General features: G+C 43.7%; 1 protein-coding gene across 3 annotated transcripts in view; it reads left to right on the top strand.

The window, feature by feature from the left end:
- The first annotated feature begins 8027 nt into the window (after positions 1-8027).
- The window catches only part of C3H2orf42 (chromosome 3 C2orf42 homolog), a 28306-nt gene continuing 10016 nt past the window's right edge, over positions 8028-26317 (top strand). The window contains exons 1-5 of one of the 3 annotated variants that reach the window (XM_040345867.1): positions 8028-8164; positions 14950-15773; positions 19579-19704; positions 20760-20852; positions 22978-23082. In XM_040345867.1, coding sequence (XP_040201801.1) covers positions 14963-15773; positions 19579-19704; positions 20760-20852; positions 22978-23082 — 1135 coding nt within the window. In that variant the 5' untranslated portion in view covers positions 8028-8164; positions 14950-14962. Of the gene's footprint in view, positions 8165-8244; positions 8362-12042; positions 12211-14949; positions 15774-19578; positions 19705-20759; positions 20853-22977; positions 23083-26317 lie in introns of those variants that run through there. The other 2 variants (XM_040345869.1, XM_040345868.1) reach the window with 2 other exon arrangements.

Below are 26317 nucleotides of genomic sequence, written 5' to 3'. Positions count from 1 at the left end.
CTTATAGCTCTGGCGCCACTGATAGAAGAATAGAGAGCACAGCGAGGTAGGAGTATCTGTGATCAGTCGAGTAGTCCACACTGGTGGTAGCCGAAACTCCCCTGGTTGAAAGCAGAGACAGAAGCAGCAGACAACGCAGGCTGGCAGGTGAAGAGCTGACAGGCGGCAGATGTTTGGGGAGAGCAGAAGCCAGATGAGAGTGTATTGGACTGGAGGAGCTGTAGCAGGCTGTAGGTTCAGATAAGAAGGCTCCTCAGACCCCTCCATTTGTTGAAAAGGCAGGGTTCCACAGCCGTGGTATCTCGCCCAAGTAGCAAAGTTTATGGACCATCTCTGGCAACTCAAGCAGATTACCAAAACTAATCTAGATCTTTCACCCGACAATGGCTATACCTGCAATAGGCTTGTAGACCAGGCCTTATATCCAGAACGGGAACAGGCTTCTTCCATGGTAACACTTCACGGGACATGGCAAAGGCAAATCACATGGAGTTCTGGCGGGTTTCAGTTGTTTTATATTCCCCTTACCAGAATTCCAACCAGTCTGGCAACAGTACCTGACACCTGAAGCCCTTTCAAAGCACATCACATCAGTTCCAGGTCTCTGGGCAAGCCTGGACAAGTTCTAGCTTACTGACAACAACCATGGTCTCTTTAGTCATGGTGTTCAGGTGCATGACGTAGGTGTATCCTGTCGACTATGCCAAGTTGTTGGGGGGCAAGGTTATCTTCGCCCTGCTTGTGGGGGTAAACGAAACGAAGGTCTGCTCACTAATAAGGAATACAACTATCTATGTGTACTAAATTATAATATACCAACATTTTATATTATACCAAAGATCCACAAGGATCTTAAAGAACCACCAGGTAGACCTATCGTCTCCGCCTGTCAGGGACCCCTGGAGTGCACAGGCAAATACCTAGATGGACTTCTCAAAGAGATGGTCAATAAGTTACCATCATTCGTCCAAGATACACAGCATGTACTAGCAAAGCTCCAGGATCTCAGTGCTGAACTAATACCACCAAACACTCTCCTTGTCAGTATCGATGTGGAATCACTATATACATCGATACCGCACGAAGTAGGAACCATGGCGGTACAGACCTTCCTGGACGATAACTTCCCAATGGCAGGCCCTCAAAATGAGTTCATCATTGAGATGCTGGAATTCGCTCTGAATAATAACAACTTTCAATTCATGAACACATACTACTGCCAAATAAGAGGTACATCCATGGGCGCAGCATGGGCACCAGCCTACGCCTGCTTGCACTTGGGACTCTGGGAGGCGGAGGACGTTTATACGTCGCTGATGTACCGCCGCCATGTACTTACATGGTGGCGGTACATCGACGACGTACTCATGCTATGGCAGGGTAACACTGAGCAGCTTCAGCAGTTCATGTGTGAACTGAACGACAATCAACGTAATATACGTTTGACTTACACTTCGCACACACATGAATTGTCATTCCTCGACTTGAAAATCAGGTTGGAGGAAGGACAAATTAACACCAGCACCTACCGCAAGGACACTGCGGCGAACACGCTGCTCCACGCCACAAGCCACCACCCTGCGTCGCTTAAAAACGGCATCCCAATAGGGCAATTTTTGCGCATTAAGCGCAATTGCTCTAAATTAAGCGACTATCGTCGCGAAAGCCAGGATCTCTACAATCGCTTTAGAGAACGTGGATATTCACACAGACAAATAAAAAATGCCCGTAAAAAAGCAGCAAAAAGGGAACGTAAAGAATTACTTATAACTAAGAGTGAAACATCTGATAAAATATCCCAAAACTTTACAGAACCCCTACGAATTATTACTCCCTTTGGAACACAGTGGGAGGAAGTCAAAACAGTACTTGAAAAACATTGGGGCATACTAACCAATGCCCCACCACTAGCACAAATAGTGACTGACAAACCAAAACTAGTGGCACGTAGAGCACCAAACATCGGTGACAGACTGATTAGATCAGAATATATACGGGCGCCCGATCCCACATGGCTTACCAACTATCCCCGCTCCCACGGCATGTTTCCCTGCACCAAGTGCCACATCTGCCCATACGTCGACCGCACGTCCAGATTCACGGACTCTACGGGACGGAAATCCTTTGAGATCCAGGATCTAATCAATTGCCTTACGGAACGTGTGATCTATATGATCACATGCCCGTGTAAAAAAATCTACATCGGGAAAACGAAACGCCCCCTAAAGGTACGAATCGGCGAGCACTTAAGGGAGATAAACGAGAAAGTAAAAACCCCAGAAAAGCCCCTAGCAAAACACTTTGCTCAATTCCACAACCGAGACTCGCGTGGACTAACAGTAAAAGGAATTTATCATCTAAAACTGTCGAGTCGACGTGGCGACTTTGACAAAATATTGTTACAAAAAGAAAAACTCTGGATTTATCGCTTACAATCGCTCACGCCGGAAGGCTTAAATACAGAGCTAAATTTACAGATTTTCTTGAATCCTTAGCTCATCTACTATATGACATCCTAATACTTAAAATTAAAATTATATGACTAAATCAATACAAGCGAATAAACTAATTGGTCATCTATTAATTCAGCTGACATACTAATTTCTCTTCCTCCACAAACAACATAATAATAGTTCTTTCACTCCTTACCTCCTTCTAAAATAATGTTTATACAAATGCACCACCTTTGTCTATGTTGACTGTCCTTTATGTAAATCCCCTACTGTATTCCTTGATATTAATACATACTCATACGAAAATCACCTTTGATAACATAGAGACACCTATTTAAGTCTCACAACAAACAATGTTATTATCCATTCTTTACTTCTATTTTTTACCTCTAATTTTTGTTTTGTTCTCGTTTTTCTGCTACATTACAAATGTTCCAACATATAAAATATATTTTTAAAGTTTTGTCTTGCTGCTTTAACCAAGGCGTAAACTTTCACGGTAGTACAAAATCAAATCAGGGCTTACTTCATTTAAATTACAAGTTCCTCTACACTGGTGTATTACATTGAGTTAATTTCTGACAGAACTCCTAGAACGATCGTTATTTTCGATTGACACCAATCAAGACAACAATATATAACACCCACCGACTATCTGTGCAGTACGTCCAGGAAGAAGCTACGCCACTAAGCACGGCGAAACGCGTCGACGTCACAACCCGACGCCCGCTACGTCTACACCGGCGCTCAGCTGACCGAAGGGAGATCGGAGGGACTGCTCCATCGAAATACAACCTACGGGTTGTCGAGCAGACGAGGCGCCTAGTGCCAATATGACTGCTTGAAAGTCAGCACCAAGACTTACACGCTACCCAGCGCTCCTCGAGCAGTCTCCCTCGACCAAAGGGAAGTGACCGCGGAAGAAGGGAGGAAAAAACAGCTGTGCGAATCACGGCAACCAGCCCATCAAGGTCCTTAGTGATCACACGGACCAACTGAACACAGCTGATAAACTTGCTACTACACAGTCATAGACGCCGTTACCAATAAGACGAACACACAACAAATACAGGTCGGTAATTTTACCTATATTCGATCGGATGATCAAAGATGCAACTGTATTTAAGTCAAGGTAACAAATGAAAGAATGCATAGCAAGCAACACTACCATACTGTAATCCTAATACAGTCTATGGTCAGCAGTCCCTCATGGTGCCGAGAGCATGATCCATTGTTGTCATAAAATTATACTATAAACATTATAGAATTACCTGAAATTCATTTCCAAATTGATTCCAACGATAACTTCTAGCAACATCTATGGAAATTCTTTGATTGATTAATCAATATTGATGCTATTCGAATTAACTATACCAACAAAGTATCGCTATTCTAGCATGGTACTAATACAGTCAGAATTTCTAATAACTACCTAGTATCAAACCTACTAAATTTTGGATCCACATTATCTATGGACTTCCACCGAATTTGTATATACATTTAATGCACATACATACTTCCTTTTTGGAACAAAACGTACAAAAATTATTCAGAGCTCTGACAACATACAACATACTCCACACTCCCCACCTCCCCCCATCCCCCTAGTCACAGGTTCACCCATCAGGTAAAGCATCAATTAGATACTTTAGTATTATACATGTGGTGAGATTTAACGTTCCCCACATATAACCATCCCGGTTATAGTCCCGACGATTCATGATCGGGGCATCCAAAAATTGCAACTAACTTATGATGCATGTCACTGATGTGTGAACCTTCAGCGCGCGTAGACGGGCGCCGTTATTTGTAGTCCAGTGAGTCTTGTAAGTCTTGTTTTATGTGTACAGGAACTCTCAAATACTAATTAGATTTTTTATCTGATTATTTGTCAAATTGCACCAATCTGTGCTAAATAAATTTCATTTTGATACATTTCTAAATCAAGCTCTTTGGTCAATTTCTGCTACTAAAAGTAACCCTCTTATCTAGATACTGCAGTCTTCACTTAGACTATCCCCCACCCCCCCACTTCTCTATTTCTTTAATTTATTTATATCCTCAGACCCCTCCATTTGTTGAAAAGGCAGGGTTCCACAGCCGTGGTATCTCGCCCAAGTAGCAAAGTTTATGGACCATCTCTGGCAACTCAAGCAGATTACCAAAACTAATCTAGATCTTTCACCCGACAATGGCTATACCTGCAATAGGCTTGTAGACCAGGCCTTATATCCAGAACGGGAACAGGCTTCTTCCATGGTAACACTTCACGGGACATGGCAAAGGCAAATCACATGGAGTTCTGGCGGGTTTCAGTTGTTTTATATTCCCCTTACCAGAATTCCAACCAGTCTGGCAACAGTACCTGACACCTGAAGCCCTTTCAAAGCACATCACATCAGTTCCAGGTCTCTGGGCAAGCCTGGACAAGTTCTAGCTTACTGACAACAACCATGGTCTCTTTAGTCATGGTGTTCAGGTGCATGACGTAGGTGTATCCTGTCGACTATGCCAAGTTGTTGGGGGGCAAGGTTATCTTCGCCCTGCTTGTGGGGGTACCTTTTACGCAAAGCATCTAACATTAAAGCAGTTCCCTGCGATGAGCCATAACACTGTGTGGACCTTATGTGTGCACTTGTTAACTCCTGCCTTTTCATACCTTGTGACCAGGCCATAGACATGCAGAATGGAAAAATGTGTTTAGTTTTGAATTGATTCGTTATGTTACTAATTTTGTTTCAGTCATTCGTTTCAGATTTTTTTTTATTTAGTTTTGTGTATTAATTTTCTAACGAATTACAAATTTTCAGAATGATTTGAATTTGGATCTGATATGGACTCATTACTTAATTGATATCCTGATAAACTCAGGGTTACCATACTGCCGTCTGATTCAAATCGCTATGGGTGAAACAAATACAATCAAAAACCAGACCACATGATGCTCACCTCTCGGCTTCGATCCCAAACAGGAAGAGCAAAACCTGCTGGTTCTTTATTTAAACCACAGAATATCACAAAACATACACACCCATTTCACCCACCCCCTTGTGAGGCTGTCATTGGCCAGTTCATATAAGGGCCTTTCCATATAGCACAAATCAGTTCTTGTTACAAAGTTTAAAGTTCCTTCCGACGTCATGAGACACAAATTCCTTCTGGGTGTGTAGAAGGGGGATGGGAAGGCTTTTCCTGTCACAACTGAGGAATCTAGAAGGGAGGGGTGGCTTGGGAGTGAGAGCTTAGAGTGGAGAGTGGGGGGGATGACATCTGTTCTTAATAACATGTCCTTTTGTTACTCCATTTCAAATGGTAACTTTTGATAAATCTTATCAAGGAAAATAAGCAGTATTGTTCATTCCCATACATACATATGCATATATAAAAAGAAATATGAAAATATAAACCGAGAATCATTTTAATGGTTCTATTCATAATATAATAATAATAATTTTCATTTTAGTTTCAAGTCCATCACAGATCAGTCAAAAAATGATTGAACAATTCTAATTCTGTGTGAAGAATAGCTGGTTGTTAAGGAGCGGGCCGGGAAGCCGGCCGCTGCGTCCTTAACAACCGATGACTCATCAGCTATCAGCGGGCTGCCCCACTGTAAACAAAAGAATGCTGGCAATGAAAAGTTCAGAAAAAACAAAGTGTGGTCCCCCCCAGTCCATTCGGGTCTGGTATAGATTTTAAGAAAAACCCCACGTCAAGTTTTTTTTTTAAACGGCGTGGGGATCCCCCCCAAATCCATACCAGACCCTTATCTGAGCATGCAGGTCAGGAAAGGAGGGGGACGAGCGAGCGCCCCCTCCTGAACCATACCAGGCCACATGGCCACCTCAAAGCACCTTGTCGCCATGTTGATGAGGACAAGGGCCTCTTACCCACAACCCTGACCAGTGGTTGTGGGGGTCTGCGGATGGGGGACTTATCGGAATCTGGAAGCCGCCTTTAACAAGGGAGCCACCAGATCCCAGCCCCCCATGTGAATGAGTATGAGAACTAACCACCATGCGAGCTCGCTTGCACGAATGTGATTAGTTCTTGCAGGGAGGAGCCAAGACAGCCGCAGAGGGACCCCAGAAGACCAGGTTCGGGGCCACTCTGCAAAACGAGCTGCACAGTGGAGGTAAGTATGACATGTTTCTTAGTAAAAAAAATTACCTTTACAACCCCTTTAAGACAGTTCTGAAGGCAAAAGGGGGTCCAACCCAGTACTAGCAAGGTGTACCTAAGATAGTGTCCGGTGAGTGTATATTAGGAAGAAAATGCTCTCACAAGGTAGGGTACACAAGGTGCACACAGACGGCGCTTGTCGCTGTGGTTGGAGGATAGTTGTTGGAAGGTGCTTGGCTTTGTGTATACCGAGCTGGTATGTAAGTGGACTGTATAGTATTTCATATTTCACCCAATGCTACCGTAGATAACGCACCACGCCAGTGCGCCTCATTCACCTCAAACCCAAATAATTCACAAATGCATGTTTTTCACTATGGCTTCATTTATTTATATGTTTTAGGTCTTGTATGGAGGAAACACTGTAGTGATAAACTGACATTTATTGCACCTATGACAGACTCCATAGGAGACCCGCAGTAATGAGGAGACCCGCTCCACACACACACAGAGCACACCATACAGATGCGCAGTGCCGCCCCGGGGCATGCCGGTGCACTGCCATGAAATGTGTTTTGCCATGAAATGTGATGGTCCGCCTCCATCACATCCCATTGGCTCACTCATGTCATGTGACATATACACACGTCATCAGTCTCAGCTAGGCTATTATAGGGAGAGGATCTACTCTCCCTGTGATAGCTTGAGTTATATATGTGGATGAGGGCTGAAGTGTCGCCCCTTCACATCTTCTGCGCCTGCTCCTTCCATAGAACTGAGAGTGATACCCGTGTAACCAAAAGATAATATAAAAGTCGTATTGGAGAGTATGGGGGATTTCCAGGGTGCAGAATCCAACAATCAAAGCACGGAGCTGGTATATACTGTTAGGAAGGAGAAGCCAGTGTGATATGCACAGCTCTGTGAGGAGCAGCCTGTGTTGCAGTGAGTGCATTGCTCGTGTAACAATGTATAGAAACAATGATCTCTCACACACATCTATAGGCTGCCTCTCCCCTCCTCCTGCTCTCAGGCTGTGTGGCCAGCAACACACACACACACACCATGGGCAGCCTGTATAATGGAGCAGCCTCCCATCTGCCTGCCCCCCTCTCCTCTGTCTTAGCCCTTTGATAAGCTGCACGGGGGCTGACCTCCCTGGGTGTGCGAGTAAGCTACATTTACTACTACAGCTCCGTGCAGCTATTACAGGGGGAGGAGATCCTCTCCCTATGATAGCCAATAGCCTAGCTGAGACTGATGACGTGTCTATATGTCACATGACATGAGTGAGCCAATGGGATGTGATGGAGGCGGACCATCACATTTCATGGCAAATCGCATTTCATGGCAATGCACCGGGACATCTCATTCTACCTCTGCAGTCCACACAGCACATCAGGCGCCCCGGGTCGAATAAAACTACATTTCCCGGCGGCCCCGGGTGACGTCACGCGTCATGTGACCCGGCCCGCTCAATCGCTCCCTTTGTTACAGCGCTCACAGCGTTTGTAAGGCGCTCCGGAGGAGGGTGTGAGGCGAGGGCCCGGCTGTGGAGTTGGGGGCCCCGAGCGGTAATCCCGCTATAGGTAAGGGAAGAAGGAGGGGCTTTGAAGCGAGTGCAGCGGAGGGCGAGGAGGCGGCTGCATTATAACGGGTGATGGCCACGTCCCCGGTGCAGTGACTGGGTACCGGAAGTGACGTCACTTAGTGCTTAGCCGTGCTGGAGAGAGACGAGTGTGGGTGTGGGGAGATAGAAGAGACGGCAGGAGGATGGGAAAGCACGGTGGCGAGGAGAGGGGGTGCGAATGTACGGGCTCAGCTCCCGTAGAACTAGGCTTATTTAGCAAACAGTTCCAGTAACAAAGTGCAGGGACAGCCAATCATAATTCTCCTTACTGTTGGCGGCTCCTAAAAGATGGATTGTGATTGGTTGCTGAGTGTCTTATGGACTATGTCCAGTAGGGTTCTTGCTGAGGTCTGACCCCAGGGCATGGTAGGGCAGTGAATTGTAAAGGATTGGGCCTCACTCACACTGATAGACTTCAGATATTCTAAACAGGAGAAATGAACTACAAACCTTTATATCTCCCAAATCACTTTGTTTCTACTTTTACCACTGGCCTACTGGGGCAGGTTTTTCATTTTTTGCCCACATGATAAAATCTACATCTTTTTTTTTTTGTTGCTAGAAATTACTGTTCACTCCCCAAAAAGAATATATTTTCTGAAATCGGTTCCCCAAGTCCCTCTGCTTAATCATGGGAAGGCCCTTTTCCCGACTCTAAAGGGCACATTACCCACTTCAATATCGGAAACCTTCACCCCCTTCCTGCCCAGGCAAAGTTTAAGCTTTCAGCGCTCACACTTTGAATGAAAATTGCGTAGTCATGCAACACTGTACCTAAATTACATTTTATTTTTTTATTTCACTCAAACACCACTGGGTTACTTATTTTTTATTTTATTTTTTTGCTAAGCAAAAAAATACTGACATTTTTTTTTATTTTTCTTCGGTGATGAGGCTGCACTGGTGGGCACTGATTGGCGGCACTGTTGGAAATGTACGGATAAACAGGACACTGATAATTTCCCTGATTATCAGCGTCAATGTCCCTTTGACAAAAGCTGGTTATCGGCTCTCTCCTTCTCTCGTCACTCTCTCAGTGTGAGGAAAATAAAGCCGATAACTGGCTTGTGTTGACATCTGTGATTAGCTGTCGTTGGACACTGCTGATCACGTGGTAAAGGGCCGCTGTGATTGGCCCTTTACCCCTATCTGTGATCAGCTGAGTCCGAAAAGACTCGGCAATCGTAGAGCACCGAGCAGGGTGCACGCGGAAAGTGCAATCACGGGGGGGACGTTGATGGAGGCCCTCGCCGGGCAAAAGTAAGCCTGTGCTGTAGCTGTCATTCAGCTATAGTGTGGGTGGGAAGGGGTTAAACGCCAATTAGTTTTTCTTTTTTTGCTAAATAAAAACAGACCAAAAAATTTGAAACAAAATTTTTTTTTCTGTTATAAAATTGCAAATGTTAAATTTTTCTTCTTCACTGTTGGGTGCTGATGAGGCTGCACTGCTACACAGCAGCTACTAGTTGAGGGATAAAACAAAATGTTTTAGTATGTGGCTGGTGTGTACCATCGCGCAGGCAGCTTCAGAGCCTGTTTACACCAGGATTGCACAGTAACATATTCATTTGAATGGGCTGCAAATCACACCAGAACGTGGAAATAGTAGTGCATGCACTACGTTAATATATGCGCTGCACCAAATCGCATGGTACTGCAGTACTATGCAATTTTGTTCTCGCAAACACACTGCAATTGGGGTGCTATTAACAATACATTGGCACCTGCATGCAGATCAGGGCAGGGCATTCAAATGTGGTGTGGCAAACATGCTTTTCCCACCCCCACCTTCTGGTGTAAATCGGCCCTCAACCACCTTTTTGATTACAAAAATAGCTTGGGGCTCATTCACACCAGGCTGCATGCTAAAACTCTGCAGGTTGGTTTCTGTTTATAGCGGTAGTACATTGTAACAACGCGCCGCAATACAATTTTTTTAAAACTTTATCTACGTGTCACAAAATGACAATGACACGCATGTTGTAATATGGTGAGTTATGCTGTGTAAAAATGTAGCCATGCAGATTTTTTTAGGCAATGCACCACGCCTTGAGCTGTGAACAGGGCACATAGAAAACAATTATTTCCCAATTATGTGCCCAAACGTTAAGCCTGCTTTGATCTGTACAGTTCAGTGTACATGGTGTAAATGAGCCCTAAATAGATCAATGCAACCTGCCACCAAGAGATTTGCTTGTATATGTGGAAGCTGGTGGTGATAGGTTGCCTTGACCCATTTAGTCATTTTTGTGGTATAATGTGACCTGAGTGCCCAGCTTAACCACTTCCTGCCCTGGCTATTGCAAAATGATGACCAGGCGGGACTTTCGTCATTCTAGGTGGTGCTATGGGAACAATCTGTCACTGGCTGTATCCCCCGGGCACTGCCACTGACAGATCACTGTACTGGCCTGCTGCCTGTGTCATGTACCAAATCACAGCAGATCACGACAGTTCTAAACAATGGATGGCTTCCTTTCTTGCCGTCTATTGTGTTGCAACTTGCTAGCTATGATTGGTCACAGTGATCACATGGTACTGACAGGACCAATCACAGCCTGTCTGCACCATGTGATTAGCTGTGGCTAATCGCTACAATACGCAATGAATCGGTTTCATTCAGTAATTATAGTTGCTTATAATAATAACATTCATTGGTATAAGCAATCATATTGTGTAAAAAAATTAAAAATCCTGATCGTTTCCCCAGAGTAGTACAATGTGACTATGGTAATAGTAAATTGAGGTGATCAACTAAAGTGTTTAGTGAACTGAATATAGAGGTCGACCGAATTGCACGCAAGCATTGGGGGAGGGGGGCAGAGGCACTTTAAAAAAATATATTTTATATTTATCTTTCTAAAATTATTATTATTATTATTATTTTTGTATTACTTTTATTCCTATCCTATAACAAGGAATGTAAACCTACCTCTATGGAGAGATGTGGGGTTAATAAGTAAGACCCCACATTTCTCCTCTACAATATAAAGCATTAGAGCAAAAAACATTAATCTAGTGCTCTAAAAAATAAAAATTGCCTTGATTACATTGGTCCGGAAATAGAAGTGACGTCACTCCGCTGCTCCTAGACCATAAAGATGAGCGGAGGCCATCTTTCCTCTGTTCATCTTTGGTACAAGTTGCTGCAACCGCCAAATCAGTTCTTGGGGCTACCAATCATCCAGGTAAGTCCGAAAAAAAAACCCCACCAGGAAGCAGCTTTTAAAAGTGATCCAGTAGCGAATCGACCGCTCAAACCATTTTTATCGGTTAGAGAATCGCCAGCTGAAAAAAAAAACAATACCGGGGTCATGGCATATTGCTACAGCCTTAACCCTGGTATTCCACTTCTGACTGAGGATGTCTTTTGTCTATGGCCCAGTCGGCAAGTGGATAATAATAATTCATTATGTAGTTATAAATTGTTTTTTTTTTAGCAGCTCCATACAGTCTTGTAGAAAAGGCACAGCCACTATTTCCACCAGTCATTTATAACAAGAGGTCAGGGATTATTTCTGCTCTAGGTATCAATCAGCTACATGTGGTGCTGAAATTGGCTGCCCTAACTTAGTGTTACTAAACCCAGGACCCTGCATTCATTATATCTGGTCTCTCATAGTACACAGAACATGGAAATGCAATTATTTTAGTAAACATAAACTGCTAAATATCTTTTCTCATCAGCAGTATATAGCAGTCTTGTGACTTCTATCGGTGTCTGGTTAAAGCTTGCAAAAGGAATGCTAATTTTCCCCTGATTGTCTTATGCGGCTGCAGGACCCCTGACCCCCCTGGACAGTGTTGATTGGCCCTGGGATGACCGTATGCAAAAAAATAATAATCTCTGGCAATACACCCCAAACTGAGCACGTGCAGGGTGTCCCCAATGCTCTGTTCTATCATCAGAAATATTGGGCACTGTGAAAGAAGGGGAGAATCAGAGAAGACAGGATCAAACGGCCTTTTTACACAATGCAGAGGATTAACTCCTTATGTTCTACAGTGACTATAACAAGCATGCTTTACTGCATATACACACTGATTTTACTGTTGTGGGTTTAGTAACACTTTAAAGTGGTTAATCAGTCTGTGTCAATAAACAGATTTGCAAAAAAAAGTGGTTCATCAGTCTGTGTAGAAAAAAAGTCAGCAGCTACAAATACCGTAGCTGTTGAATTGAAAGTAGAACTGTATTCAAAACTTTTTTTTTTTTAAAACCTGTGAGAGATTTTTTCTCGTCATCTGTGTCCCATTGGGGAAATTTCCCTTTACTTCCTGTTCCATAGCCAACAGGGAGTGAGAAGAATTCCCAGCAGATTAGGGGAATTCCTTGCGCCTACCAGAACTATGTCCCCATTGGAAGATTTCCCCTCTCTTACTTTTCTGGGGACAACCACAAATTTGGGATTTTTTTTACTTTCAATGCTATATCTAATGTGGGAAGCAGGTTTTGACTGGTCCTGCAGCTTCTTGCGACCTGCGACTTGCAAGAGGTTGCAAGTGGGGAGGGATTACAACTTCCTAGGCCTTGGCGATTTCAGCAGAAGTTTGAGGGGGTACCTGGCAAAACTAGGTACCTGCTTACTCCCCAAAAGATTAACTTCCAAAATTGGTATGGGGGGACGGGACGGATTCTTTAAAGTGTGAAGTTCCACTTTTTGGATAACAAAAAAAAAAGTGCTTGCACATTGTAGAGTTGAAAGGTGTATATATAACAACCATCAACACTTGCATTGAACATGAGATATATGGCCAGGTACAAAGCATCACATCATATGTAAAGCATATCCAAAATTTTATGAAAAAAATAAAGTAAAACAAAGCAGTCCAAGTTTATTAAAGCGGAGTTCCACCCAAAAATGGAACTTCCGCTTATCCCACTCCTCACCCCCTTACATGCCACATTTGGCATGTAATTTTTTTGGGGGGGGAGTGGGGGCTTCAGGAGAAGGGGACTTCCTGTCCCACTTCCTCCTTCTGCCGAGGGGCTTGAAAGGCGATTAGCTTAATCGCCTTTTCACAGCCCCTCCCTGTAGGCGAGCGCCTGTCCAATCGGACGGCGCCGCTCGCGCATGCGCAGTGGGTGCCCGGCCGTGAAGCCGAAAGCTGTCATGGCCGGGTGCCCACAGTGGGGGGGAGAGGAGTGGAACCCCCGGCCGGCGTGTCGCTGGAGCAGGTAAGTGTCTGTTTATTAAAAGCCAGCAGCTACACTTTTTGTAGCTGCTGACTTTTAATAAATATTGGCTGGAAGTCCCCTTTAAGGGGCGAAGTCTTCTTTGTCTACTCTCGGATGTACATCGGCGAAATTCCCAAACTCAGGCCATAACCATAATAACTCTAGGTGGTCTTATAATTGTAATAACCTATCCATCACTAATTGTGGTGGGGCAAGACTTGGGTTATCAAGCCAACTTTGACAAATGAGATTACATTTTTTAACCACTTTTCGATGTTGATAAGCCAACTGTTCTCTAAGTAGAAGGGAATTAACTTAGGCGATCAACTGCACCTTAGAAGGCATAGTGGGAGCCAACCAAAATTGGGCGATCAGCTTTCTAGCTAGGTACAATAACCTAGACACCATAATATAAATACCTTTTAGATACATTTCAGCATCAATTGCACCCAGCAAGCACACCAGCGGATCAAGAGGTATAGGTATTTGGGCTAGATCAGAAATAACCTGCACTATCTCCGCACAATATCGGGCAAGTTTTGGGCAGCGCCATAAGTGTACTAAAGTTCCCCCCTGACCATCGAGCGCTTTGGACATAAGTGACAATCCTCTCGGCCCCAATGATATAGCCTATCAGTGTTGCGATAGTCTCGGTGTAAGATAAATAATGTGAGAGTTTTTTGTGCAGCTGACACCCACACAGCAGGAAGCGCCTCTTCCTGCTGTGAAGATGTAAAAGTAGAGATCGTGGGGTCACTGATATAGGAGCCATAGATGTGGATCAATGGCCCTCATTGATCCACATCTATGGCTCCTCTATCAGTGACCCCACGAGCTCTACTTTTTAACAATGTGTGATCTTCAATAGAAGACAACAAAATAGAGTAGGCCCTCGATATCAGACCCTTACGAGTGGGAGCTTGCAAAATTCCCCGCAGTAGTGCGGAACGATATATATAGCTAATGAGAGCGTTTGTGTCTGTATTGCAGTTGAAGATATTGATAAAAAAAATGTATGTTGTAGGGAGAACTCCACACACGCCTTCAGAGTACTACTATAATACAGTTGGCAAAAGAACCACATCCCTGCAATTTACACAATTCAGTATAGTTAGGATTATTCCTCAAGAGAGTAAACACCATAGGACCTGTGATAGACAATGTTTCCCTGGCTGCCGCTAAACTCCCTTAAGCAAACCCCCGCCATTGGAGAGGAAGGGGGAATACCTGGGAGGTCCATCTCTAAATGGGAATCGGCTGTCAAGGTGGGGTTGGATAAAGAGACCAGTTTTGCTATAGCGTCTGAATCTTCCCCGAGTCCCCAGTCAGCAAACTGTTGGAGTTGAGACGCTGTGAAGTTCCACTTTAAAGTGGCTCTGAAGGCATAAAGTTTTTACCATGATGCATTCTCTGCATTAAGGTAAAACAATGTCAATAAAATAAACTGTACTTAAGATATCTGCTTCCTTCCAATTTGTAGAATCAATATGGGTGTTGATCTTTTCATGGAAGATGCATATTAAAGCCAGACAAGTCTAATAATGTTTTTTTCGTTGTTATTTTAGGCCATAAGCCATCATGGAGCCCAGTACTACCAAGCCAAAAGTTCCAGACTTCCTTTCCAACTTGGGAAAACCCACACTGCGAGGTGTACGCAAGTGCCCACACTGCGGTACATACAACGGGACCCGGGGCCTCAGCTGCAAGAATAAGAGCTGTGGCACTGTATTCCGCTGCCGAGATGTCAAACAACCCACTAAGGATGCCGTGAAGCTGCTCACTGGTTCTGACATGCAGATCTTCTCAGTCAAACAGAGGGACAAAGGACCTGACCACAGATGTCTGGTGGTATTAGGAATTTCAGAGACCACCATCCAGACAGCTGAAGGCACAATAATCACTCATATCAGCTCAGGACGATGTTTTGCCCCCGGGTGTCTTAAAGCTGCAGCTCGAGGGGTGGTAGAGAATCAGTGCCAGCACATTAAGATGGCCTTGAACTGCCAAGTTGAAGCAGAGGCACTCCAGTTGAAAAGTTCAGTATTAAATGCCATGCAGATCCCAGGAGAAATCAAGCAAGACATCTGGGAACTTGCTAGTGAGTGCTTGGGACCAATGGTTCAGAAGGTGACCAAATCCATCTTTGTAGTGCGCTGTAAAATCACTCAGCAGAACAGTCTTGGTTACCTCCATGTATACCTGACACGGAGAGATGGCCTACAGAAAGGAGTGGGGCACCTTTTCCAGTGTTCCTGTGAGTCAAAAGCACTGGCATCTAAGACTGAGATTCAGGACAAATGTGTGCATTATTACACCTGCCTGGCTGCTTTCGCCAGTGACGACATCCTCTCCGAACAGTTCACAGAACATTTCTATGTCATGTCTGAAGGTAAGAAATGCGGTCCTGTAACTAGTGTGACATGGGAGCCAGGCGTAAAGCTTATTTAAGGGAAAATGGCAAAAAAATAAGTCATTTATTGAATGTAGTGAAATGCTATCGGATCCTGTTTGCTTTTTGTTTTTGGTTAATTCATTACTAAACATTACACACAATGCAAATCCATCCAGTTGGGTTGCACCGATTCGGTTGTTTTCACATATAACTGCTCACAAAAAGGTTACATGCGATTAGGGGCCCTGCCTGGCCATGGAAACAGACCGTTTGCAACCAAGGACAGTGGTTCTGACTGGACACAGCTAATCGTCCAGTTTATATGTGGCCATAGCACAGTCCACCTGCCTCCGGCCACCTGTTTTAAGATTCATTTACACTTGCTTCAAAATGTGGCTTCGGAACACGATTTTTTTAAAGCAATCTGAATCCCAATCAAAGCTCCTGTCATAAAATTAAAAGGTTACCTTACAGTCCTGTTCACACGTTCTATTTGCTTTGCTTCACCTTGCTTCAAAACGTATACCCCATGTCGCTTTTTTGGCACTTCAGAGGGTCTCCAAAGCATCCATAGAAGTCTATGACAACGCTTGCTTACAGCACCTGACGCTTTTCAGGGGCCTTTATTCAGTGTTGGCTTTGCTTTGTTTTGGAGGTTTTGCAGGCTTGAGATATCCCAGGATGCTCTGGAAAACCAATAAGCGAACTGGAAAGACTTCATCAGTCACTTCCTGTTCATGTGTATGTTTTCTGAAAGTGTCTGGTGCAGACATCATACCTGGTGTACAGTGGGGCCTGGAAAGAGAGGACTGAGCGGCAGAGGAACAGTAGAGCAGGGGTTCCTGAGCAGGAGAAACTAGAAGATGCCACACGTAGTGAGCAGCATGGGAGCAATATAGCGTGAGGTGAGTGGAGACCAGAGAGAGAGAGAGACTCAGCAGAGCTGGGGGTTTATTATTGAGTGGGGGGGGGGGGTCAGCAGAGTTGTGGGTTTCTACTGAGGGGGGGGGGATCAGCAGAGTTGTGGGGTTACTACTGAGAAGGGGAATCGGCAGAGCTGGGGGGGTTACTACTGAGTGGGGGAATCAGCAGAGCTGGGGGGGTTACTACTGAGTGGGGGGGGGTATCAGCAGAGCTTTGGCTTACTACTGAGTGGGGGGATCAGCAGACCTGTGGCCTACTACTGAGTTGGGGGATCAGCTGGGCTGGGGGTTACTACTGAGCTGGGGGATTAGCAGAACTGGGGGTTATTGCTGAGCGGGGGATGTGCTGAATGAGGGTATTAATAAGATGGGGATCTGCTGAACAGGCGTGCTAATGAGCTGGGGTTCTACTTTGCCCCTTTAAAACAAATAGAAAATCAACACATACAGGGCATTTGTCAAGCTTTATTAAAGCTTAAAAAAAGTGACACTTCTAGAGAGGATTTTAGGGGATTCATTAGAATTTTTTTTTCTCTGAAAGTCAGAAGTGTTTTCTTCACTGACACTTAAGCCCTGTACACACGATCGGATATCTGTTGGAATCTAATCCAATTGATTTGACTGACTTTCGTCAGTCTTGCCTACACACCATCGGTCAAAAATCCGACCGTGTCCAAACGCGGTGACGTAAAACACTACGACGTGCTGAGAAAAATTAAGTTCAATGCTTCTGAGCATGCGTCGATTGGATTCTGAGCATGCGTGGATTTTTGACTGATGGACTTCCACACAGACGATCGTTTTTTTCTATCGTTTTTTTATCCATAGGAAAAATTTAAAACCTGTTCTTTTTTTTTTCACCGATGGAAATCAAACCGATGGGGCCCACACACGATCGGTTTGTCCGATGAAAATGGTCCATCGGTCCGTTTTCATCAAACAAACCGATCGTGTGTACAGGGTTTTAGGCTTCATGTACACGGGACATTGTTTAACCTCTCCTGAACGATTTAACTTGGCAGCTAGAAACCAGTGTCTAAAAACAGCGTTTAGCCGCGTTTACATGCAATTTGGTTGCATTTGCGTCTAGAAGCATTTGAGAAAAAAATAAAAACATTTTTTGTTAAAATGAAAAACGTATGTAAACGAAACGCTGCTAAACACGTGTTGCCACTTTGGCGCTTCAACTGCCTCTAAACGCAGCTTCTTAACGCATTTTTTTTGGGGTTCAAGAAAAAGCCTCTAAACACAACTGGAAACAACATCAAACGAACCTTTGTGGATGTATTGATATGATCACATGGAGGAAAGGTCAGGAGCAGTTGAAAAAAATGCCCAACTGCTCCTAAATTTACCAGCAGCAGAGTACATGAGGCCTTAAAATGCATAATTTTAATATGAACACAACCAACACGGTTACCTTATGTCAGTAAATAATTATCTTCCTCATGTTTTTGATATACCCTAAGGCCCCGTAAACACGACCGAACATGTTTGCTGAAACTGGTCCGCGGACCAGTTTCAGCAGACATGTTCGGTCATCTGTACAGCCGAGCGGACAGGATTCCAGCGTACATTTGCCCGCCGGGCCTTTTTTCGAGCAGGCAAATATTTCTAAACTTGTTTAGAAACATGCCGTCGTCTGTACAGACTTACCGTACATGTCCGAGCGGCTGCCATCCCTCGCATGCGTCGAATGACTTTGACGCATGCGTGGAAGCATTAAACTGCCAGGGCCGCGCACGTCGCTGCGTCATCTTCGCGGCGACGGCGTGGCCTCGTCGCCGCGTATCGTGTACGCGCGGATTTCTGTATGATGGTGTGTACAGCCATCATACAGAAATCTCCGGGCGGACATGTACGCTGAAAACGGTACGGCGGACCGGTTTCATCGTGCATGTTTGCCCGTCTGTACGAGGCCTAAGGTTCTCAATTAGGAGTTCTGCTAGCTTAAAGGGGTTGTAAAGGTAAATATAAAAAAAAACTTTTTTTTCCCTCAGTTTAGGCTGATACGTATTCTTCTACATATTTTTCGTTAAAAAAAATCGCAATAAGCGTTTGGTTTGCGCAAAAGTTATTGCGTTTACAAAATAGGGGATAGTTTTATGGCATTTTTATTAATATATTTTTTTTTTTTACTAGTAATGGCGGCGATCAGCGATTTTTATCAGTACTGTGACTGACTTGGGGAAATGACTGATCGCTGTTCATACATTGTATGGACAGACGATCAGGCATTTCTCCCCCTAACAGGACCGGGAGCTGTGTGTTTACATCTACGTGATCTCGCCCAGCAGAGCCGACCTGCCGCCGTATAACTGCCGCGGCTGGTTGGCAAGCAGTTGAATAAATATGAATTTATTGTTGCCATTATCGGCATCTTTAGCTCAAGAAAAATGTCATCCCTTTTAAATTCTATGTATGTTTTCACACTGGACACTTGCGCTTCTGTTGTGGTGTGAAAAGTCTTGCTTGTTGTACTTTTGGTCAATTAAAAAAAAGCCTTAAAAACGCACTGAAATGCTTTGAAAACGCAGCAAGAACACATCAATAACGCAACTGTGTTTTGTTTCTAATGGTGTTTTTGAGTCACTTGACCTATGAAAAACATGCCATAAGCACATCATGGCAAAATCATGTGCGTTTTTGGTGACATTAGCGGCACCTTTTTCTTTATCGGCAAAATGCCGATAACACCATTTTCGGCTGATATGTTTCAGCTACCGGAATTTTGGTGCATCTCTAGTCCTTGGACAACAAAACAAGCAAATGCAACCTTGAGGCTCACTTTTGACCTTTTTCATAGTGGTTTATAATCCTATTAAATGCAATAAGTTGAGCTTGATATTACCATTGACATGTTTGTTAAAATTGCACAGGCCTGAAAGAGATAACAGTCTTAGAAACAGACGGCAAGATGGAGACTGTGGAAACCGTGGTGCAGATACATGAAGAATCCTCACCATTGCTAAAACCCAAGAAACTGAGAAGGGATGACTCCCCAGGTGATGGGTCTATGTATCTTATTTAAGTTATGAAAACTGGAATTGCTAAACTTTTTTTCTGAACATGCTTGTTTCCTGGCTGGCATGCTGTCCCTCTTCTTAGTAGTACTTTGGGTCACTGACCTAGAACAAGTATGTAAATTTAGACTTCTGAATTTGAAGATTGGCATGCTTCTTTTCGGTCAAAGATTTGGTCGGTGCCGCAACCAGTAAGCAAGTATGATAACCAGACGGCTAGCATTTTTAAACAAAAGAGGAATCTGCTGCTTCCTGGTGTGTGCAATACCTTGATTGGAACCAAGTAGGAGAGCTAGCCTCGGCCCACCGCCTTCGTAAAAACTTGAGAAAAAGAAGAAATGGCTGCACATCCAAAGTTTCCAAAAGTGCCGTTTATTGCAGATGGTCAAAGACACCAGGTGTTGGTCACATAGACACATTTCACACATCTGATCTGTGCTTAATCAATGATTAAGCACAGATCGAATGTGTGAAACGTGTCTACGTGACTAAGTTGTGGCCTAGACTCTACCGCCACAGTATTTAATGAATACTAGCTGGTTGTTGAGAGCTGGCACCCACCACGTCCTTAACAACCAGTGACTCCTCTGCTGTCAGTGGGGATTCTCTGTTGACAGCAAAATGTAAACGAGTCAAAAATGTATTGAAAATGATGTGCAGTTAACACTGCCCCCCCCAGGAAGGGCATGGTATGAAGTTGGGGGGGGGGGGGAATTGGGGCCCCCTCACAATTCATACTAAATCGTTAACAAAGCATGCAGGCCAGGAAAGGGGGGAGGGGGGGATGTGCATACTTAATTGCAGGCCTTATTAAAGTATGTTGATTTTTTTTTTCTTTTATCCATGTTGGCGTGGACTTTTGAAGGATGACATTTGTGCTGTTCTCTTCAAAAGTTTCAGGTTCTGCTGTCTGTCTTTTTTACCTCCATTTGCTAGGATGGCATCCTTTTACAAATAAAGCTCTCAATAATTTGTTCTCACTTCTATACCCTAAAAGCATTGTTCTTAATGTGTTCTCTATTCGTCATGCATTTAAGGTACAAACTCTCTGGTACAAGAGGCTACCCTTAACAGTGGGAAGAAGAATACAGCAAAGAAAACGCCAGTCAATTCAGCAGCGAAGAGACCAGGTACACAACACTTTTGGGTGCGGAATTTTCATTGAGAGATTTTCAGCACTGTGGACTTTTGGCTGTACGGGTGATATACATGGTATTATCAGCATGAGAGAATTCTTTGTAATATTATTCTTACATGATGATAATATTGGTAGTTGGGTAGATTTTGGGGTATAGTAAGATAAATGTAGGCGTATCTTCAGCTTAATGACTAAAGTATAAAGGCAAAACTTTTTTTTTTATTATTCATTTTGGATAGAGTAAAGAGGGATTCGAACCAGTGGGGACATTAGTTCTGGTGTCCTGGGGAACCCAAGGAATTCTCTTCATTTGCACGGATTTCCTTTCACTTCCTCTTTGGCTATGGGACAGGAAGTGAAGGGCAATCTCCACAATGAAATGCAGACGGCAAAAAATCTAACAGTTGTTCTAACAACCGTTCCTTGCTCTATCCAAAATGGGAAGAAAAAAAAAGTTTTGCCTATAGTTCTACTTTAAAGTGGATGTAAACCCTCACATATACCTAGTGAAGTGAACAGCCTCAGATAATACACAGGGATGAAAAAAATCCTCCTACATAAGTTTTATGAGCCAGATCCTCAAAAGGGATACGCCGGCGTATCTACTGATACGCCATTGTATCCCTGTTTCTATCTTTGGAACTGATCCACAGAATCAGTTTCCAAGAGATAGACAGAAGATCCGACATGTGTAAGGGACTTACACTGCCGGATCTTAGGATGCAGTACCGCATCCGCCGCTGGGGGCATTTCGAGTCGAAATGCCGCCTCGGGTATGCAAATTAGCACTTACGGAGATCCACAAAGCTTTTCAGCTTCGTTTTTTCTCCGTAAGTTTTAGTTTGCAATCGTGAAATTAGGGCTGCTTTTACAAAGTGTAAACTGTAAAAGCAGACCCTTCTGTCCAGCGACGCGTTTTTTTTTTGTTTTAAAAAAATTTTTTTCCGCCGTATCTTTTTTTTTTCCCGACGCAACTTTATTGACCCGTCGCGATCCACAAAGCTCGGCGTAACGTAATTTCGCGCTATGCACGTCGGGAAAATGACGTCACAAGCATGCGCAGTACGGCCGGCGCGGGAGCGCGCCTAATTTAAATGGGAATCGCCCCCATTTGAAGAGGAACGCCTTGCGCCGGCGGAATTTAAGTTACACACCCGAAAATTTCTAGGTAAGTGCTTTTTGGATCGGGAACTTAGGTAGAAATTTTAAGGCAGTGTAACTTAAATGGGAATTTTTACTTTACGCCGGATCTTTGTGGATCTGGCCCAATATGTATATCTGCTGTCTTCAGCATTATATATTGATTAGAAAGTGGACATTGTGTTAGATTTTTCACTTCCTCATTCAGCAGTAGCAGTGTAGTGTTGGATTACACTGGGAGACAGCCGATTGGAGGAAAGGCATGCACCCCCGCCTCCAGATAGGCAGAGACTTGCAGAGCTGTACTGTGAGGAGAGCAGCTTTCTGCTAATCATTTTATAGCACCCACCCTGACACAAATTTCAGCCTGGTTTTTATCACAGTTGTTGTAGAACTTGTCAGAAGTTATCATGCTGATAACAGAAGAATGGAGCAGGAGCCGATCGGCAAACCTTTTTGGTCATGCCGCTTCAACAGAAGATTTTAATTCAATCTTATTTTATTCGTTAAAGAGAAACAGAAAGACAGAAAACATCTCAAACAATACATACAGTGAAAGCTATTACATCCAAATTAGGCATCGTAGTTGACACAACAAAAGCACGTCTAAGTTACATGAGAACAAGGAACGTAGGCATGCGTACGTGCACCACCGCAAGGCCGTTCGATTTAGCTTACCCCGCATATATAAAAGAAACATTGATTGTAGTCACCCCCCTCACTTTAGTAAAGGGGGTCAGTTCCAACAGAAGATTTTATTGTGCACGTTGTTGGTGTTTTAAATCTTCATGGGCACCCTAAAAGACCCATCAGCATTTTTTTAATTTTTTGATGTGAATTCTGTTGTATGGTTTCTCTTTCAGTGACATCAATACTGGCCATGTTGACCAGTGTTGGGCATTATCTTTGCTTTTATATTTAATGAAAATCTTGTGATACATATGTGCTGTCTATATCATCTTTTTTTTTTTCCTCAGCCTCTAACCAGCTGATGGATGAGGGCCAAGTGTCCCTGACCTTCACAGACTGGCTGTCCAGTGTGACTGAACGAATTCATCAGACTATGCATTATCAGTTTGATGGTGAGTACACTCAGACCAATGGATGCTGCTAGTAACTGTGTATACTACTAAACAAAATACTTAAATGGGTAGCATGGTAATATAATCTGTCAGTGGGTGGGATTGTCACATCTGTTGTGTTTAACCATTTGTGGACACTGCACATGCTACAAATGCAAAAAAAGACTTAATTAAAGTACAAAGAGTGTGTGTAGTATGCTATGTCCTTTTGCCCCACCACTGCTCTTCCCCCTTCAATTAGTTGCAATTCTTGACAGCCGGTAGTTGATGTGTAAACACAACAGCTCTAAGTGCCAGTTCACACTGGGGCGGCTTCAAAGTCACCCGACTCTGAAGCCACGTCATGCAGCACGGCTTGCAAATTACTTCTGTAATAGAAGTCTATGCAAATCACTCTGAAGTCGCCCCCAAAAGGTACAGGAACCTTTTTATAAGTTGGAGCAACTTGAGTCGCTCCGATTTAGAATGGTTCCAATGCCCTGCATGGAGTGCAACTTGTCATGCGGCTAAGTCAACTGACAGGTCACCTCGGTGTGAACCGAGCCTAATAGCTATTGCTGTAAAAAAATTAAAATAAAAAAACGGACTTTCTGACAGTGTTTATAAACTACTATCTGCTTGGTTCATCAGGTATTTGTAATGCCTACTTTTATGTGCCAAGCTGGACCAATGTAAGTATATGATACATATAATTCCTGGTGTTAACCTTAAAAAAAAAAACAAAAAAAAAAAAAAACTGGCATGTAAAAAAATAGATAAAATGTTCCTTAGAAGTGTATTTATCGTTGGTGTAAATCATATATTAAAGCAGTTGTATACCCTCAGGGTATACTTGCACCTACACCGTGGGCGGTGGTTGTGGGGGTCTGCGGGTAGGGCCTTATCGCAATCTGAAAGCCCCCTTTAACATGGGGTCCCCCAGATCCCGGCCCCCCACCCTATGTGAATGAGTATGGGGTACAGTGTACCCCTACACATTCACCAAAAAGTGTCAAATAAATAAAACCAGTCTTGTCTTCTCCCTCCAGTTCTTCTCTCTCTCTCTCTCCAGTGATGTCTTCTTCCTCCAGTTCTTCTCCCTCCGCCGTCTTCTTCCTCTGGTTCTTTTCCCAATGCTATCTCCCGCTGTTGTGTTGGCTCGGGAGTGTGCCATTACTTTTATAGCCATGGGATGTGGCCATCCGGTGATGTCATCTGGAGACCCGCCCCCTGTGATGTCACCACCCGGAACATGGGCACAAGGTGCTTTGAGGTGGGGGGCGCAGAGTCCCCCAATGTTGAGGGCATGTGGCCTGGTATGGTCCGGGGGGGGGGGGGGGCGGAACCCCATGCCATATATATTGGAGGCTATTGGAGTCTGGTATGAATCTTAAAGGGGGAACCCCCACACCAGAAAAACAAATATATATATATATATATATATATATATATATATATATATAATTTCTTTTTTTTTTCTGGTGTGGGGTCCCCCCTTTAAGATTCATACCAGACTCCAATAGCCTGGTGTTGTTGGATCCTGTTCATTAACCTCCCTGGCGGTATGATTCTTTCTGAAAAAACATGCTGAAAGCGGTACAATTATTTGCAAGGAAATTTGGTGTTTTATACTGTAGGCCTGTAATTTTTAGGAATAACTCACTTAAATCTGACCAAACAAGAATCTAATAGGCATCCCGGGTATGACATTTTTTTAAAAACAAAATTTTAAATTATAATATAATAAATAATTATAGCAAGTAATAATATAATAAAAATAAAAATTATTCAATAATGTAATCAACTCAAAATCACTGAAATTTGCTCAGTTGCAGAATTGTTGCTGTCATTATTTTTTTTTTTTTTATGATGAATTTCCCCGCAAATCGCTATCGCACAATTCTGCAAGTGATTATAATTTATTATCGCTGTTTTCTAGCTGATCTAAAACCATTTTTGACATAAAAAGACACTTTTGGTTGCTATGGACAATCTACAGTTTTCAGGCAGAAAGAAAGGTTTTTATTATATAAAATGACATGTAGGACACTGGACAGACCACTAGGGACATGTGGGGTGTGTTTTTTTTACATACAGTACTGTAATCTATAAGATTACAGTATACTGTATGTATAGTGTTTGTTTACTTTTTTGAATTTGGCGCCGATCTCCGCTCCCGTGCGTCGTAACGTCGCAGGGAACGGAGATCGGCGGCACAGGAGGACGCTGTGTGAATCGAGCGAGGTCCCGCTCGCTCACACAACGTGGTGACATCGCTGGATCCAGGACAAGGTAAGCCAGCGCACGCTGCAGGCTCTGCATATCTACCCCGAGCGTGACTCGGGGTTACCGATTTTGGTAGAAAAAATCAACCCCGAGTCACGCTCGGGGATACCGCCAGGAGGCTTAAAGTCGCATCGAAAGTCGGACATGAAGTCGTAAAGCAAAGTCGTCCGACTTCCATGTCGGAGCAGTGTGAACCCGGCCTAAATGTGCATCTTGTACTGCTTTTATTTCAGCCCAGCAGCTGTAGGTAATTGTTATCAAAGCTATTGTGCTTAACCCTTTGGCGCCGCCTTTCGTCAACCCTTTTAAGGGATTTGGAATGCCGAGAGGTGGGGCAGGGCTTGTAACCATGTGACCGTGGTGATTGGCTGTCATGACAGTAACGTGATCAGGGAAACTCTTGAGCACAAGCAGCGATCTGGAAATTGCACGCAAATATGCATCCGCTTGGCTCCAAGGCCAGGCCGCTGAGAGGACGCATATTTGCGTGCACTTGGCGCCAAGGTGTTAAAGTGGTAGTAAACTGCTGCATAAAAAAAAAATAAAAAAAATCCCTTGCAAGGTAGTTGAATAATGTGCTAGTATGCACCGCAAACTAGCACACTATGAAATGCTTAACTTACAACAAAGCCCTCCAGTAGGGATGAGCTCCGGCGTGTTTTCACAATCCACGTGTAGAGCCCGCCAGGAGGTCTGCACGGCGCTACGCTAACAACAGGCAGGGAGATAAACAGTTTGTGGGACACAGATGCTCAAATCAAGACACCACATCCCTTTTTGAGTAAATTGAGGAAAAAGAACAAAGGGTAACCAACCCTGGGACTTTAAACGGTGTCAATGAAACAGTACGATAAACATAGTAGAAAAATATAAATTTTTATTTTACAAAATAGAATATAAAAATGTAAACATAAATAACCATCCAATGAGAATGTATCATGCTCAACCATGAGCTAAAAACCTGTAACAT

This window comes from Rana temporaria, chromosome 3 (genome assembly GCF_905171775.1).
Source record: "Rana temporaria chromosome 3, aRanTem1.1, whole genome shotgun sequence".
Taxonomy (NCBI): Eukaryota; Metazoa; Chordata; class Amphibia; order Anura; family Ranidae; genus Rana; species Rana temporaria.
The sequence above is the reverse complement of the archived record's forward strand: the minus strand, read 5'-3'. Positions and strand labels throughout refer to the sequence as shown.